Source organism: Apium graveolens, unplaced genomic scaffold (genome assembly GCF_009905375.1).
Source record: "Apium graveolens cultivar Ventura unplaced genomic scaffold, ASM990537v1 ctg6109, whole genome shotgun sequence".
Classification (NCBI taxonomy): domain Eukaryota; kingdom Viridiplantae; phylum Streptophyta; class Magnoliopsida; order Apiales; family Apiaceae; genus Apium; species Apium graveolens.
Window position 1 is genome coordinate 42,392 of NW_027419224.1, and position 20,380 is coordinate 62,771.

The following is a 20,380-nucleotide window of genomic DNA, read 5'->3' on the forward strand; positions in this document are numbered from 1 at the left end:
TGTAATTATTTTTGCCAAACTTTTCTTTTTTTTAGTATATTTATGAAAAATCCCCTAAAAATATAATTAAAAACAGGAAAATGAAAGAAAGAGAAGTCTATATGAACATATCAAAATATGATTTGTAAATCTCTTCTACTCAACAACTCAAGTATCTTCCACACAATATTTGAACAAAAACAATAAAAACGTATATTATTTATATGGGCTATTAAATTAATATATAAATATGATTAAAAGCTCAAGATATGAAACTGAAATATTAATATAAAAATTATTAATAAGAAAATATTTAATATTATAATTGAAAAAAATATATAAAAAATTTATTTTTATTAAAAAGTATTTATTCAAAAATATCTAACAAAATATCTCTTAAAAATTGTCACTAAACTACATTGTTGCAAAATTAATATAATATCAATGTTATAAAATTCGGGAATCGAAAGATATCGGTCGAGGTACCGATTAGAATTTATCGGAGATCTGGGATTAATCAGATGCACTTTATATTTTAAATTATATTTAGTTTTAATATCCTTATTTTAGTAGTAATTTATAAGTTAATACACATTTATCATATTATATAATTATCATTATTTATGTTTAATTAAAATTCTATATTACCGATTAAGAAAAATACATAAAGATTAATCGGATTTCAAAAATCGAATCGGTATCGTGCCTTTTCGAGAATTAATCGATAAAATCGGGAATCTTTAGAATCATGGATAATAATGTATATCCGACAAAAAAAATGTATAATAATGTAAAACATAGGTACTTATTATATGATATGCATAAATTGGATCTTATCCAGATTTTTGATAGGTATTGTCCATTTACTATCAGTTTATTATGGATCGTTATATCTTTAAAAAAATTGATCATGACCGTTAGATTTAAAATAAATAAATATTTTATAACCAACGAAAAGTAGGTATTTTATATTAAATTTTTCCTACCCTTTCAATGATTTAAACAAAAAATAAGTAGGTATTCTAAACCGAATATAATAATAATGCAAAATTCGTAATTACTATTTTCTTCAAATTCTACATCATATTTGTTGAACAAATTTTGTAAACCATCACTGATTAAACATTAATTCGTGAGATTCGCATGAGCTGTAAATCGTAAAAATCTGATGTACAAAACTCAAGATAGAGCCAAAATAAAATCAAATGAAACTAAGTAATTCTTTTGTTTGTTTAAAATTTAATATAATTTTTTTACTATTTTAAATTAATGAACAATTGTTAAATAAAAAGTAAAATATTCGTGCATTGCATGGAGAAACATTAAAAATTTGGTAGTCGGTTAGTGGGTACCGTATTTGAGTTTATATAATACTTGAGTTTATATAATATATGGGATTGTTTTTTTTATTTATGTTATTCATGATATTTTCTCAAAACTTAAATAGAGACAGTTCGTTTATCGGTGTAATGATATTGGAATAAGACAAAATAATATATGTTATTTATTCTGAATAAAACAAAATTATACTGTTAGACGTGATTAATATAAATTTAAAACAAACTAAATATAACTTCTTAAATTTAGTCGGTGCAATGGATTTCGGTTTAAAATAAAATAATGACTACTTAGCTAAAAAATTATACTCATTATGTCCCCCTAGTATTATATATTGGAGGACGGAGGCTTGACACACATTTTAAGACTCCTTTAAATTATAGATCCGTAAACAGTTTTTAAAACTTTTTTTTGTTCCGAATAAAAATTTGTTGTTTAAAGTTTAATAAAAAAAATCAAAAATAAATAATAAAATTATACTTTATATTCACTTTAAAATGCGTGTCAAATATTGAAAAAAGACTGTATTCCGTCAATCGAAATAATAGCACCTGGTTAAAACAAAATAACTTAAACTATTCATCGAACTAAAAAATTATACAATCCATCCGCGGTAAAATAAAATTAAAATTAAAATAAAATTCAACCAATTTATACAAAATAATATGTACTATTCATATGAGTTAAACAAAAGTCTATATTTATCTGGGTTTAAACTAAATTAAAATCAAATTAAATATTATTAGTTGAATTTGATCATATAATGGGTGTGAGGATAAAATAATTTAAAATTAAATTAATTATGATTCACATACTTTTGAACCAGGATAAAACTTATCGTTTAGTTAAAAAATAATTATATTTTGTAAACACACTTAAAAATAACAATAATACTATATGTTTCAATTTGAAATATTTCTTTTCAAAGTTATATACATTTAAATAAAACTATCGAATTATATTCTTATATAAATATATATAAGGCGGATTTTATCCAAATTTTTATATGAACACTTAGATCTTTTTGTAAAGTTTTATTAGTTATGACAGTGTACCGATTTTATCCAAAAGAACAAGACGTAAGGAATGAACTCGCTAAACAAGAACTTGTTAAAAATTGTTTCGTAGACAAAATTATTTATACCAATAATTTAGTTTATCAGTTTTTAAGTTTTGGGAAAAATAATTTACTTGTCAATAAGGTTTTTCCTGATAAAATGAATTAATTGTAACTAAATTTAATATTATAAGATGACGTTCATATAATTTTTATTCAATTTAACATTAATTAATAAGATTTTCCCTATATTTTGTTTTTGTAAAATATTATAAGATTTTTAATTTTATATGAAAAAAAGAAAGTATTATTTACAATTAGCATCAATTGAGCATAAAATAAAAGTTGATCAAAAATTTGATATTATGACTCATTGCATAAGTATTTTTTTTCTTTTTTTATTGAAGTATGTGTTTCTTTATTTTTTTGTCTAAGTATGTATTCTTTCTTAGTTTAACATTAATTAATAATTTATTTAATAGTTAATATTAATGTTAGTCTATAATAGTTAACTCACCTAATTTATTGTCCGAGAAATTAAGAAAAGTAACCAACTTTCCATGTAGTTGCTTACTTGGCAGAGGTGATATTATACCCAACGCCACTAGGAACGACACTAGGATTAACAGCGGAATAATTAAGATTTATTACAAATAAACAAATTGTGATTAAATTAAATAAGAATCCAAATAGAAGTTCTTAAACCCAGCTCACGTACTATATAAACATTAATACTCACGATGGACAGAGAGGAATGTGACATTTGCTAAGGACTAAAGGTAGGGTTTCTATTCCAACATTAGGAGTTTTTTCCTACATTAGGAGTTTTTTGCTTTTGAAATACTTTTAGGTTTTCTATTCCAACATTGTTGTAATTGGTGGTGTTATTTAAACTTTCATTTAGCTTTTGCAGTTTCATATTTCTACCTGTTTAAATAATTTTCATCTTAAATTTCATGTAATCTCTTGATTCGGTATATCTACTACTCTGCTTTCATTTAATAACTCTATCGTGTTTCAAGTTGAAAGCTTTTGTCAAGGACATCAGCAAGGCAACAATTTAAATGCGAACAATCTAATCTTTGCGAAGGCTTGCAAGAGTTATTCCCCCACACTTTGCATTAGGTTTGCTACTTTCTTTTGTGAAGTATATTGTCTCTTCAGGGGCATTATTTCAAACTTTTATCAAGAGATTGATTTTATCTGGATAACCTCTATTCTTGACAAATGTTGTCTCAAGAGAATTTCTAAATGACTGAGAGCTAAAAGTATGTGACCCGATCTTGTTTGATTTACTTTCCTCCATTGAAGGAGGCAAAGTATAAAAAGGATTTTCCATGTAAGGTTTACACGGTTTCTCTTTGGAGGGTAGTGCTTTTCTTACATTCTGCATTTCACAAGTCTGCTAGTCTAGAGCTTGTATTAGATGCTCTTTAGGAATAATTAGGACCATATCCTTTCCTTTCTCTCTGCATTTCAAAAGCATACAGCACTGAAATTCCTACCTATCTGTTTCCAACTAAGTTCAACTCGTTTCGGCTACAGAAGGTTCTGAGTTCAGACTCGTTGAACAAAATTAGTTACATAGTAGTATAAAGGCATTGTAGGGGTAAGTGTTTTTATCCGTAAGGTTATGAGAAATAAAGAACTGCCAAAACATCGATTAAAAATTTAATCTACGGTTCCATTAAAGTCGAAACAGCACAATCATTTGATCATGGTACTCCTGTATGTGCTTTAGATTTCATGAAGTTCTGACTTCTGAGTTCTGACTCGAAAACAAGCTCCCTACAAAAATAAGGATAATACTGCGTTATTATGAATTTCTCTTCAACAAGTCGACGCTTTAACTAATTACAACTATTCACACCTATGCAATGATGAAAAGTGAAAACAATGCCTTTACTTTGTCAAAGAAAAGATTCCCCTTGTTCTGAATAAGCACTGTTTAATACTAATCAACAACACAATACAAGCAGATTAAGGTATGCAAATGTGTAGCAGCAGCCCACTTTAGGAGAAGGAAGAATTGCAGAAAGAATAAAGCCGATGTAGAACTTATATTCAACGAATGTAGTGATGATTGTCGTATACAAATGACATTCTTGGCGTAGTTATAGTGCATATACTTTTTCTCAGGTAAACGGCCAAAAGAATGGCATTAGGACTAATATGCATTGGTTTGATCCCACTATTTAGTTTTCTGGGTAGGATGTAGTCATATCCTTTGACCTCTATAGTATCGGTCTTCATACCTTTTAACATTTTTTCTTAGTAAAAGACGTTTTTACCCTCCGATATTGGCCGATATGTCGTTTTATCTCCGAAAATGGCTAAAAGGAACGATACCTAATACTACAGGGGTTAAAATGTATGACTTCATACTTTTGAGGCTGAATACTTTAGGGGTCAAAACTCAAAAGGTCATTAAGCCTAGGAGTTTTTTGCTTTTGAAATACTTTTAGGTTTTCTATTCCAACATTGTTGTAATTGGTGGTGTTATTTAAACTTTCATTTAGCTTTTGCAGTTTCAGATTTCTACCTGTTTAGATAATTTTCATCTTAAATTTCATGTAATCTCTTGATTCAGTATATCTACTACTCTGCTTTCATTTAATAACTCTCAAACCCAATTTTCTTTTTCACTATGAGGCGAATATTTTATTTGCAGAAGGTGATAAAGTCTGGACCTCACACTACAAGGAAAACTGGCTCAGACAAGTGTTTCAACCCGTTATCTGATACCTTAAAATTTCGTTGTCTATTGAGCCGCCGTCTCTTACATGGATCAAACAACGAGAAAAAACAGTTGTGTGAGTCATCGCAGACAACGATCAGCCATCAACCCCCGTTGTATTACAACCAGGAAAAACAACGTCTTTCCATACATTCTGTTGTAAGAAGAATAATTAGACATGTGTTAATAAAACATTGTGTATATGGTCACTAAAAGTTTAAGAATAGAACATAACACACAACCCTTATTCTGATATATATATTGTCCTTCACGTTAACAAATAATACAAACGATAACCACCGTTGTATTACAATCAGAACAAACAACGGCGAGCACATAAGAAAATGTTGTTGGAATGTGGGTATATACAACGATTTACTTGAAATAGACCGTTGTTAGGTTTGTAGTTATTCAAGTGTTTCTGATAAAAAATGTATTGTCTGAGTATTCAGAATACAATAGTTTAGTTTTACGAATCTGTGGAGTGTAGCATATTGGTACAAGCTTTTTCGGCTATTAAGGCATTGTGGAAAACATATGTTACAACGTTTAGGTAAACTTAATGTTGTGTGTATTTTCTTTGAACAAAGCTTTATTCATTTGTAACATTTGTGGAAATAGCTACAGACAACAGTTTTCTTCTATTAATATATCTTATTTGTTGACATTAAACAATGGTTTGGTAAGTTAAAATCATTGTTTTATTTTTTACACACAATGGTTTGACAATAATTATACACTTGTAAAATATACATCTCTTTGACAATATTTTACTAAATATTTCATACAAATATATGAAATGTTTTATATAAAAATATGTACTGAACTATATAGAGTTTACAGTGATTTTCTTAAATAAAAGAATACATTTTTCTGTAAATAATTTCCTCCCATCTACAAAGTCCCATTGCGGCAAGAATGTTTGTTCTTGAGCTATTTCATTTAGTAGGTCTTGAGCATAATATCAAATTATGAGGAGATCTTTTGTCCTGGTGTTCCATGTGGAACTAGCAGAAAGTCTTCTGATTTCACATCCCCATGCACAATCTACACAAATAGCAGCTTACCTTAGTATATTAAATGTGATCAATAACTTTATCTAGGGAAGTTATATACAACTTCATATGTTGGGCTGAATCAGTAATAAAAAAAACACGAAGACACACCTAAGTCTCTTTCAAAATGGAAATGCAATTATACATACATCAAAACTGCTTATTGCAGAATAAATGATCCATGAGATTAGGTAGAAGTCATACATTATTTCTTTGATGCACTTCACAATTGGAGACTTTCTATGTGGTTTTAGATTGAACAACATTTATGTTGCTGCAACCACATGGACAGTGGAACCTTCAAAAAGAAAGTATCATCAGTCTCTAATAATTTAGAAGAAGGGCAGCGGCAATATGATGCAAAAAGTAACAAATCGACCTTTGTTTCGCACAAGAAAATCCTCAATCAATTTGATTAACGATTTTCACGTAGAGTGCTGCAGAAAAATAGTACAATTATTTAGTATAGAACTTGTGAAACAAAGCATATAATAATAGTGTATCAATATAAGGGGGTAAAATAGAAAAGGACCTTATTGGAGATGCCAATGCAGACATATTCTTCTAAAACCAAGCTATCCAATCTGCCAAGAAACCATACCTATCAAAAAGTATATTATTTTTAATATCAAAAGCAAAAGATAAGATAAGATAATATGACTCTACAAAAGCTATTAGATTAAAAATCACTAGGATGTTAAATTGTTGGCCTAAGTACAAGATAACTCAGATTAAGGAATGGAAAACTCAGCCACCTTTGCCTGGGAATTATCCCATTTTCTAGCCGTTGTATCCACCAAGTTTTTAGTATTCGAGTCTTTATTAGCAGTTTTTTCTTGCATCTTCTTTTTAGAGAGAGGCATCTTAACCGTCATAGACATTAGTGCTTCATCGTCTAATTTGGTAGAAGAATCATACAACTTCATATATAACCTGTCCGAGAAGAACATAAAAGCTAATAGATGAAAACAACAGATGCTTGTAATATATTTTCATATAAAAGAAATGGAAAATCATTATTTCATAGTAAAATCCATTGTAATACTAAAAATTGAGCAACCTGTGTATTCACACACTAACAACTGAAAGAAATGGTTGAAAGGCTTTCATAGACCAGCAAGTGTATATACCGCAAAAGAACATTACAAAACCATGGTGGCGTTATTGCTTGCTCTGTATTTGTGATTATTTGGACACTTGACAATTTGTAAGTAGCATAGGACAGTTGCCCAGTTTGTAAGTAGGCATAAATTTGTTGAATTTGTTTATAAACTACATTACCAAGAACATCCTCACCAACTACACAGGTGCACAAATGCTTTACAAAGGAGACTTTTACTTGTTCATTCAACATGATTGATTGAAAAGAAAAATAAAGACAATTGACTAAATACTCCTAAACAATATAAGAAAATCACCTAATGATTCCAGTAGCTGATTTATGAAAATATGAGCATGGATCTAGTGGCTCTTGACATCTCAATGATTCAACAAATGTATGAAGAGTCAGTTTCCCTAACTGCTAGAGCCGCTTGACTTGTGTTTTTGTTCCAATTTTCAAGTCTAACCAGAGATGACTCGACTAAGAAATAGCCAGAGGTTATACAAACACATAAACGTAACTAACAACAAAATTTCAGATCCCATGAGAGAAAGGTAAAGGGAATACATAATTACAAAAAATAAAATGAAACATACAAACATATAAATCAATTTACACAGAAAGGTAATGGATACTATACCTCATAATTGAACCTCAAGAAATATTGTAAGCCGTAGTTGCTTGAACCCAAATATATTTTTCCAAATTACTGAAACCTAAAATCCCTTTAACTAAACTCCTGAAATCTAATTGAACAAGAACTTTTTGAATCAAAATATGTTTCAAACCCTAATTGAAACTAGTAAGAGACAGAGAGAGGAGAAGCTCACAGGTGGGTGTGTATATATCGAGTGAGAGATTGAGAGAAGGCGGGATGTTTTCCCCAAATTTGGGAAACAAAATGGGAGACAAAATATTAAGATTGGCGGGATACAAAGTTTTAATTGTGTTTTTATGAATATTCTTAATTTAATATTATAAACATATTTTTTTTTAATTTTGAAATAAATTTTGTCACATAAATATTATTTTTTTTATACGATTTGATTGTCGAAATAATATTTTATAAAATTCTGGAAAGAATTCTGTTTAAGAAAATAATATTTTTACTGGATTTTTGTTAAAAAATTGTAGAAGTTAAATTTTTATTTTTTAATTATTCATGAACATCACTAATATAAGTATGCATTGGCATTATAGACTTACATAATCTAAAGAATTATTTTATAGATGTATATTTGTTATTTATCACGTTAGATCACCTAAACCCTAATTTTAATTTTAATTTTTGGAAAGATAAACCATTGTCTACTGAACCAACTTTTAAATATTTAAAATTCTAATTTTCTTGTTAATTTTACTTTTACCGGATTTTCCTTATAATGTCATACAAGAAAAGTTTAATTTTTTTATAATTTTTTCACATGGCTAAAATCTATATAATTTAACATCCGTACAGTTGAATCATCTAAAAAAAAATATTTTGTAATTCGGGAATGAATCTCGTTTAAGGTGGTAGTACAAGTGTTTTATTTTAAAAATACTTGTATAAGGTAGATTAATACAACGTGCTTTTTCGAAAAATACTTGATTGAATTGAACAATTAACAATGTAAATTTGAAGTATAATTATTAGGTATATTTGTAGGTTAGCACACATATGATACGCCGAATAATATTATAACGAGTTATATCTGAAAAGTAGCACTATTAACATTCGTAGATAATGTCAACTAAATCCTAATATCGTTATTATGACTTGTATTTGTAAGTTAGTATATAGATTATGTGCTGCTTTATGTTATTACGAGTAATATTCGTAAGTTAACGCTATTAACGTCCGTACGAAGTCCACAAAACCAACAAATAGATATTATGAGTTACATTTTTAACTTAATCTACATGTTATGTCCTCATCAATGTGATTATCTGTTGACGCTATTAATATTCGTGTAACGTCTAATACTAATAGGTAAAAGAATTCAAAATTCTATGAAAAAGGTGATTTCAAATCTTAATAAACACAAATTAATTTGGTGTAAGTTATTGGTTACTCGTATAAATTAATAAACGGTGGCATATAATTATTCCGAAAAAAAATTTAAAACTAGTAAAAGTATAGACAACGGTTTTTTCTAAAATCATGTTGTGGTAAGTTACTTTACATAAGTGTTTTTTAGGAAATACCGTTGTTGGAATTCTACAACGGTTTTTTCTTTAAGATTGTTGTAGTATTATAAATTTTACAACAGATTATAAATATCGATAACGGTTGTCTGAATGTTACAAGTGTTTTATTTTAAAAATACTTGTATAAGGTAGATTAATACAACGTGCTTTTTCAAAAAACACTTGTTTGAATTGAACAATTAACAATGTAAATTTGAAGTGTAATTATTAGGTATATTTGTAGGTTAACACACATATGATACGCCGAATAATATTATAACGAGTTATATCTGAAAAGTAGCACTATTAACATTCGTAGATAATTTCAACTAAATCCTAATATCGTTATTATGACTTATATCTGTAAGTTAGTATATAAATTATGTGTTGTTTTATGTTATTAAGAGTAATATTCGTAAGTTAACGCTATTAACGTTCGTACAAAGTCTGCAAAACCAACAAATAGATATTATGAGTTACATTTTTAACTTAATCTACACGTTATGTCCTCATCAATGTGATTATCTGTTGACGCTATTAATATTCGTGTAACGTCTAATACTAATAGGTAAAAGAATTCAAAATTCTATGAAAAAGGTGATTTCAAATCTTAATAAACACAAATTAATTTGGTGTAAGTTATTGGTTACTCGTATAAATTAATAAACGGTGGCATATAATTATTCCGAAAAAAAATTAAAAACTAGTAAAAGTATAGACAACGGTGTTTTCTAAAATCATGTTGTGGTAAGTTACTTTACATAAGTGTTTTTTAGGAAATACCGTTGTTGGAATTCTACAACGGTTTTTTCTTTAAGATTGTTGTAGTATTATAAATTTTACAACAGATTATAAATATCGATAACGGTTGTCTGAATGTTACAAGTGTTTTATTTTAAAAATACTTGTATAAGGTAGATTAATACAACGTGCAAAATGAATCCTGTAAATCGAGAACGAGTCTCGTTGTCGAAAGGGGTACTTTTACCAGATTTTTCTAATCCTGGCATGCAAAATGAATTTCAAATTTTTTAATAATTTTTTCGTATGACTAAAATCGATATATCCTAACATCCGTACGGTTGGATCGTCGAAAAATCATTTTAAAAAATTAATCCTGTAAATCGGGAACGAGTCTCGTTGTCGGGAGGGGTACTTTTACCATATTTTTCTAATCCTGACATGCAAAATGAATTTCAAATTTTTTGATAATTTTTTCTTATGACTAAAATCGATATATCCTAACATCCGTACGGTTGGATCGTCGAAAAATAATTTTAAAAAATTACTATTGTAAATCGGGAACGAGTCTCGTTGTCGGGAGGGGTACTTTTACCAGATTTTTCTAATCCTGGCATGCAAAATGAATTTCAAATTTTTTAATAATTTTTTCTTATGACTAAAATCGATATATCCTAACATCCGTACGGTTGGATCGTCGAAAAATCATTTTAAAAAATTAATCCTGTAAATCGGGAACGAGTCTCGTTGTTGGGAGGGGTACTTTTACCAGATTTTTCTAATCCTGGCATGCAAAATGAATTTCAAATTTTTTAATAATTTTTTCGTATGACTAAAATCGATATATCCTAACATCCGTACGGTTGGATCGTCGAAAAATTATTTTAAAAAATTAATCCTGTAAATCGGGAACGAGTCTCGTTGTCGGGAGGGGAACTTTTACCAGATTTTTCTAATCCTGGCATGCAAAATAAATTTCAAATTTTTTAATAATTTGTTCTTATGACTAAAATCGATATATCTTAACATCCGTACGGTTGGATCGTCGAAAAATCATTTTAAAAAATTAATCCTGTAAATCGGGAACGAGTCTCGTTGTCGGGAGGGGTACTTTTACCAGATTTTTCTAATCCTGACATTCGAGATGAATTTCAAATTTTTTAATACTTTTTTCATGTGACTAAAATGAGTATTTCTTAACATCCGTACGGTTGGATCCTCTGAAAAATCATTAAAAAAATTTATCTTTTTTATCAGGTATGAAAAAAATCTAGTACGAGGCAACACCCAACAGTTTTTTATGAAAAAGTCTTGTTTGAAATAAATTGTGACAACAGGGTTTTTGATAAAAACCGTTGTCTTAGATGATCAACTTTTTTAAATCTTACGGCTGATATTAAATCTACTTTTAATCAACGGCTCTAATTACACCAACTCAACAATCCAAGTGAATGTTTTTTCCCCAATCATATGGTGCCACCTCATCACAAGCAACACTTCAGAAATTTCAAGAATCAGACTTACAGACAACGGTTTTTTATGAAAAAAGGTTGTCTTAGATGAACATTGACAACATTTATTTGAACAAAAGCTGTTGTGTAAGCGTAGCAGCGTTTTTTAATCTAATGGCTGATATTAAATATACATTCAATCAACTGCTCTTATTACACCAACTCAGCAATCCAAGTGAATGTTTTTTCACCAATCACATGGTGCAACCTCATCACAAACAAGTGTGAAAAAATCTTTTAAAAAATTTATCTTGTTCATCGGGAACGAATCCCGTGTTGGGAAGAAGTGCTTTTACCAGATTTTTCTAATCCTGACATTCGAGATGAATTTGAAATTTTTTAATACTTTTTTCATGTGACTAAAATAAGTATATCTTAGCATCCGTACGGTTGGATCGTTGAAAAAATCATTTAAAAAAATTATCTTGTTCATCGGGAAAGAATTTCATGTTGGGAAGTAGTGCTTTTACCAGATTTTTCTAAACCTGACATTCGAGATGAATTTAAAATTTTTTAATACTTTTTTCATGTGACTAAAATAAGTATATCTTCACATCCGTACGGTTGGATCGTCAAAAAAATCATTTAAAAAATTTATCTTGTTCATCGGGAACGAATCCCGTGTTGGGAAGTAGTGTTTTTACCAGATTTTTCTAATCTTGACATTCGAGATGAATTTGAAATTTTTTAATACTTTTTTCATGTGACTAAAATAAGTATTTCTTAACATCCGTACGGTTGGATCATCTAAAAAATAATTTTAAAAAATTATCTCTTTTATCGGGTATGGAAAAAAATCTAGTACGAGGCAACATCCAACGGTTTTCTATGAAAAAGTCTTGTCTGAAATAAATAGTGACAACAGTTTTTTTGAAAAAAACCCGTTGTTTTAGATGATCAACTTTTTTAAATCCTACGGCTGATATTAAATCTACTTTTAATCAACGGCTCTAATTACACCAACTCAACAATCCAAGTGAATGTTTTTTCACCAATCACATGGTGCCACCTCATCACAAGCAATGCTTCAGAAATTTCAAGAATCAGATTTACAGACAACGGTTTTCTATGAAAAAAGGTTGTCTTAGATGAACATTGACAATATTTATTTGAACAAAAGCTGTTGTGTAAGCGTAGCAGCGTTTTTTAATCTAATGGCTGAAATTAAATATACTTTCAATCAACTGCTCTTATTACACCAACTCAGCAATCCAAGTGAATGTTTTTTCACCAATCACATGGTGCCACCTCATCTCCTCTTAATGAACGTCTCTCATTATACCAGCTCACCAATACAAGTGACAATGGTTTTATGACCAAAACGCTTGTGTGATGTCGTGACATACAACAGAATAAAAATACTTGTATGTCAAGTGATATTTAGACAACACAATGGAAGTACGTTGTTTGATTCGAGCTTAACTAATCCATTGAGAAAACACTTGTCTCATTCCAACAACGGTGTTTCACAACGTTGTCTCCATTACTTTCAGACAATGCAAAATTAAACTGTTGTACAAACTACCTCATTTGCACAACATATCTTTAGAAAGGCTTGTCTGTGTCGATTACCTAGACAATAGTTTTTAAAGCATTGTAGGAATGATGAAATCTTTTTATTTAAACAACACCTTATCTCATAAAACGGTTGTCTGATACGATATGCTAGACAACAGTTTTAAACCTATTGTAGTAAAGGGATTCACACAACACCCGTTTTCTGGTTTTTAAAAAACTGTTGTGTAAAATTTCTGGGCAACACTTTTTTGGTCAAGCGTTGTCTGATGGGTGTTGTCTGATGTCATTTTTCTTGTAGTGTCATGTACAAAGATTCTGGTTGAGGTTTTCGTCGATGGCGGTTGTGACAAACAAGACGTTTTCTGCAACTTCTCTTCACATCATCAAACTCCCAAGACAATGGAATCTGCAGCAGTTGATAAAGTAAAACTCGGTTATTAGTGATTATGTCGAGTGTGGTGTTCATTGCTAGGCTAATAGGGAACACGGTTAGAACCGAACACTAACAGAAAATAAATGAGCGAATGAAGAAAGTAAGACCTGATAAGAGTATAGAAGGGATGCATATTTAGGCATTTTTGATTAGTTTTACTGGTTTTTGTAGTTAAAAGTTGCGAGCAGCCTTGTTCTTTGGAAGATCCATCTCGTGTTTGTATTTTCATAATTATTGGCATTACTTCTATTCCAGAGAAAAGTTTAAGATTATAGCAAGATAACGTGCAACCTATATATCCTCTCTAGCATTCATCCACATGTTATTATAATTAGTAGAAAACTAATCGAAACAATCCACGTGTTTTGAACAAAATAGAATGAAAGATATCATAAAAGAACTGACACCGGAGCAGAGATATGGCTTGATTCAGACTCAGAAAGCCTCACCTGCTGCATTGCTGGTAGTACCTTTGCTCTCTGCCTTTACTTATCAGAACAGGGATCTTTGAGTGACCCTCGCAAACCCTGTGGCGCCTATGGTACTCCCTGCACTTATTGAGGTCTTCCAAACACCCATCCACTAAACACGAGGCCTTTTTTGCGTAACTGAACTTCGATTCTAAAGGTAATGGCAGTGATGGTAACCCCTTTGGCCCCTGCAATCTGTCCATTGCTCCATCTCGCACATCTCCTAATGTACTTGGTCTTTGATCATAGCAAATCATCACCATTCTTTGACAATCACGCATACGCTACCATTAATTACACACTTTAATTGATTTTCTTTGTTTTGCTTTTTTTTTGTCTTGTTAACTCAATATGTTATAAATCAGAATAATCCTAATATTCCAATGATTCCTGGTGAGACTGATCAACCAATCCCGTTTGTAGAAGGAGTTATCCACAATGTTCCTGTGCCCGATTATCAACCTGGCACTGCAAACGGGAACAATCAATCATCAGCGACTATTCCATTGATGGACGAAGGTGAGCTCGAATCACTAGTATCGCTTTTTGCTTCATTACCAGGGGAAGATTTCGACGACTACATGCAGAGAAGCTCGATGAAGTGAATTAGACAAACAAAAAGTAAAACAAGGGAACCAACTACACAAAACAATGTTTGTTTAGGTATCTTTTTCCTACATTAGGAGTTTTTTGCTTTTGAAATACTTTTAGGTTTATTATTCCAACATTGTTGTAATTTGTGGTGTTATTTAAACTTTCATTTAGTTTTTGCAGTTTCATATTTCTACCTGTTTAGATAATTTTCATCTTAAATTTCATGTAATCTCTTGATTCAGTATATCTACTACTCTTATATCTACTACTCTGCTTTCATTTAATAACTCTATCATGTTTCAAGTTGAAAACTTTTGTCAAGGCAACAATTTAAATGTGAACGATGTAATCTTTTAAAACCTAATGGATATGATCCTAGTTCTCTAGGTTTGCTCACTGAAGTAGATTTCCCTATATATTGCCTACAAATTCGATAATATTATATAAATTTAAGAACTTTTTCTACTGATACAACATGACAGAGTTCACAATGTTAAAGACAATTCACTACACCAAAATCTCATTCACACAACTGTCATGAGACAACGGTTCAAAATATACCCGTTGTCCCAAAAAATCAAACCACGGGGTTTTCTTCGCTATGAAAAAACAGTTGTCTTGCTTTCCATCCAACAACGTTTATAGAGGTTTTTGCACACTATTGTCTAAGCTTTTCGATTTGACTTATTTAGACAACTGTGATTTCATGGACTGTTGTTTATGACTATTTTAAACAAGCGTGAACCAATGTTGTATGTCCAAAAACTCATTCTATCTTAAGACAACTGTTATTTTACGAGCTGTTGTTTGTAACCCTTTTACATAATGTTGCATGCATGTTGTATGTACAAAAATTCATTCCATCTTAAGACAACAGTTTTTGACAAGTCCGTTGTCTAATTTAGACAATGGTTTACTAAAACTGATATCTTAGACTCTATCAAACAATGGATTTAAAATACCATTGTAGAAAGCAAAGTTCATAGACAATGGTTATTAACATTATGGGATAATAGAGGTTCATACAACAGTTTACTGATTAGAAAAAGAAACCGTTGTCTATACAGCAAAGATGGAAAAAAAAATTGACTTGCACATATTACATATCCCAACCCTGCTGTACACAAACCAACAATAAGATGTCCAATCTGAATAAACCCAAACCAACAGATATAATACCATAAATCAGCCAAAGGTCCAACCAACAACAAACTAGAGATCCTCAATCAAAATTGTAAGCCATTCCTCAAAATTGGCAAACCATACACTTTCAATTAAACAAGACAGAGATTTCAAATTACATTGTTCCATATATACAAGACAGAGTTGTTTAGTAGTGAATATTACAATGAAAATGGAAACACAATCCTTGTTTACTGCCTTTGGTAACATGCATGCTGCTTAGCCATAATTTTGCACGCCTTGACAACCGCCGTATGCTGGTAATTCTGCATAAACACAAAAACAAGTGATCAACATTAATTTGCACAAGTTTGATGTGGAAAATTTTATAATTTATCCTCTGCAGTAGATAACATATCTCCAAGCCCTGTTTCTGCAGTAGAAGCTAGCCATACTTGTATGTCCGCCGAATGATTATTTTTGCTATGATAAAATCATCATCTATTATAAGAAGAGCATCAACCAGCAGCATTCACAAATTGAAAACTCAGTCAACTAGATGATGATTTTATCACGGCAAAAGTAATCTCATCAAGGGGTTCACGAGCAGTACACATGGATAATGGGAGCTTCACCTACAAAAAGAATAAAGTGAGCGGTACATGGACTCAAGTATCTATAAATAATTATATATATTACCACTATGGAAGTTGAATCCATTCTTCTTCCTCTCGCATATAGCTAGTATTTTCATCGTCCAGTTCATCAACATTCGGGAACACGGGCAACTGCAGCTCATTCTCAAGTTCTATTTCTACAGAGCCTTCATTTTCATCATCACAGTGGTCATAAAAGTTCTTTTCCGGGACTTTCAACACCACAGACCAAAATTTTTCAAGAGTATCATCAATGTAGCAAACTTGCTTAACATGTTTCCCTAGAACAAAAGGATCATTTGAAAATCCTAATTTATTTAAATTAACCAATGTATATCCCAACTCATCAACCTTAACCCCTTTGTTCATATCTACCCAATTGCAACGAAATATAGGGACTCTAAAATTATTATAGTCTAGCTCCCATATACTTGTTATAACTCCATAATAGGTATGTGAAGTATGTTCAACAGATTTAAATTTTTCGGAAAGCATTAATGTATCTGCAACAACACAAACACCACTACACTGTACTTGTCTATTATTATCACGCTCCTTGGTGCTATAAATAACCCCGCTGATTTTATAACCACTAAACGTAGGAACATTCTTGTTAGGCCCTTCTGCCATCCACCTTATATCATCACCTATGCTATTATGGTCATGGAGCAATTCCGTCTCAATCTGTACAATAAAAAAAAAATTAAACAATTTTTTTAGGTCTGTGTTTTTATTTTTTATTGGATGTCTTCGACTTCTTATATTACTTGTCTGTATTGTTTTTAATCAGGACTACGTAACAAGGTAATAAACACATAAATAAAACTTACCTTTTTCCTGAACCATTCGGGGAATTGTTCATTCTGCTTGGTTTTTAGCCACACCTCGTCATTTTCATGCTGCTGGTATCTTAGCATTAAAGATGCCATATGTTCACTACAAGTAAAATCAATTGCTTCAATATATTTACCGAATTGCAGATAATGAGAAAATAACAAAATGCACACACACACACACATATGTTAGTAACTTACTCAAAATATTGCCTCATGTGATTGCTATTTTGCAGAACACATAAGTGTGCTAGATGCAATTCCTCTTTGCTTGGCTTGATCATTGTCGCACCAGATAAAGGTTTGCTTATTGCATTTTGCTCATGCCTATCATTTTTTGGCAAACCTATGGTAGCTTCTTCAAAATTGACCAAACGTTCAACGGCCTCTTCGGCAACATATGCCTCGGCAATACAACCTTCGGGATGAGCAGCATTTCGAACATATACTTTAAACGCCTTCATATATCTCTCAAAAGGATACATCCAACGTAGAAAGATTGGCCCGCAAAGCTTAACCTCTCTCACAAGATGAATTGAGAGATGGATCATGACATCGAAGAACGAAGGGGGAAAGTGTTTTTCCAGCTGGCATAATGTTTCCACCAACTGAGATTGCATATTTTCCAATTTATCTACATCGATGACTTTGCTGCAAATTGCCTTGAAGAAAAGGCAAAACCTTATTATTGTGCACCTGACTTTTTTGTGCAGTACCGACCGAATCGCAATTGGAAGCAAATGATGCAATATTGTGTGGCAATCATGAGATTTCATTCCAACAAGCCGAAGTTTTTCCATATTTACAAGATTCTTGATATTTGAACAAAATCCATCCGGTAACTTCATTTGAAGAAATGATGAGCAAACTACCTTCTTTTCAGCATTTGATAAGTTCCATGCAGCCAAAGGTACCTTCTCTTTCTTTCCGGGAGTTTTTGGCCTTAGCTCCATTCTTATTCCCATTTCTGCCATATCGAGACGGACTGACTCCCTATCTTTTGTCTTTCCGGGAATATTTAGCAAAGTTCCAAGTAAAGCCTCACATATATTTTTCTCGATGTGCATCACATCGAGAACATGCCTAACTGGCAAAAATTTCCAATACTCAAGTTGAAAGAAGATAGATAACTTCTTCCAAACTGGTCTAGCATCACCTTTCTTCCGTTTATGTTGGCGTTGTGTCTTACCAAAGACATGGTCCCTTAGATGTTGTACTCTTTCAAAAACCTGCTCACCAGTTAATGGAATAGGACCAGCACCTGTCTCAACGCTATTATCAAAAGCTGCCTTTTGCTTTCTATACGGATGATGACGAGGCAACCACCTCCTATGCCTCATAACTACCGTCTTCCGATAGTGAACCAGCCTAGTAGCCTCTGTTTTATCAACACAAACAATACAAGCATTATATCCTTTAACTACATGTCCCGACAAGTTCCCCAAGGCCGGATAGTCACTTATTGTCCATAATAATATGCCCCTAAGTACGAAAGACTCTTGTCTATATGCGTCGTACACTTGTTTCCCGTGCCACAACTCCTGCAGATCTTCAATAAGTGGTTGAAGGAACACATCTATATCATTTCCAGGCTCGGTCGGTCCTGATATTAACAAGCAAAGCATAATGTACCTTCTTTTCATACAGAGCCAAGGTGGAAGGTTGTAAACCGATAGCAAAACTGGCCAACTTGAGTGATTAGTACGGTTTCCACGAAAAGGATTGAAACCGTCGGCGGATAAAGCTAACCGGAGGTTTCTACTCTCCGATGCAAAATCAGGCCACTTTTGATCGACATCCTTCCATGTTTGCGAGTCTGCTGGATGCCTCATTTTACCATCTTGTTGTCGTTCGGTCTCATGCCAAGTCATGTCCTTCGCAATCGCTGGTGTATTGAACAAATTTCTTATTCTTGGTATCAAGGGGAAATACCATAAGACCTTAGCAGGGACTCCTTCTTGTTCTTCTCCTTTCTTATTCAGTTTCCATCTAGAGGCCTTACATATGCGACAAGTAGTCTCATCTTCATCTTGTGGCCCACGATATAGTAGACAATTATTCGGGCATGCGTGTATCTTATCATAACCCATTCCTAATGCACATAAGGTTTTCTTCGCTTCATTGAAAGAAGAAGGGACATTGTTGCCTTCTGGTAGCAAAGACCCAATCAATAATAGAACATCAGAAAAACATGAATCAGACATACCATGCTTCACTTTCAAGTTGAATAACTTAACCAAAGCTTTCATCTTAGTGTAATTCTCACAACCAGGATAAAGAGGTTCATGCTCACCTTTCACATGGTTGATGAAATCTGAAGAATCTGAAGAAAGAACATCATCATCGTCAGCTTCACCCATTCTTGTGCAGAATTGGTAATTAGAAGATACCGAGTTGTCACTTTCATCCAATACAGGACTTTCTACAATATTTGGCTCCCCGTGCCATATCCAGCGAGTATACGTTTCATCAATACCATTTTGAAACAGATGGTTTTTAACAATCCGAGCTTTCCAAGATTTGCTATGTGCGCACTTTAAGCATGGACAACTTATTTTGTCTTCGTTATATCCATTCTCAAAGGCAAACATAAGTAAATCGTCCACTCCATTCTCAAACTCTCTTGTTCTTCTATCAGCTTTTAACCATGACCTATCCATATTTTGATATAAAACAAGCTGCAAAAAGAAAGTGACATGATGGTAAAAAACAGAGCATATACTATTAAGCTTATGACTAACTACCAAAACAATTACAAACCCAAATTCCCAAATAACCAAAACTATTAAGCTTATGACTAACTACCAAACCAAAACAATCAGCAACAACTACATAATCTATTAGCAATTAGTAACTAATTAAGCTTATCACAAACCCAAATTCCCAATGTGCATCACTTCAAACAATTAATTGCAGAGGTGACTAATTAAGATTATGACTAACTAATTAAACAATTAACTAATTAAGATTATGACTAACTAATTAAACAATTAACTAATTAAGATTATGACTAACTAATTAAACAATTAACTATTAAGCTTATCACTTCAAACAATTAATTGCAG

General features: G+C 31.6%; 1 protein-coding gene across 1 annotated transcript; it reads right to left on the bottom strand.

Moving 5' to 3' along the window:
• Positions 1–17,512: 17,512 nt before the first annotated feature.
• LOC141703036 (uncharacterized) lies at positions 17,513–19,975 on the bottom strand. The gene has a single exon (XM_074506654.1). The coding sequence runs from the start codon at positions 19,973–19,975 to the stop codon at positions 17,513–17,515; it is 2,463 nt and encodes an 820-aa protein (XP_074362755.1).
• Between the last annotated feature and the right edge of the window lie 405 nt (positions 19,976–20,380).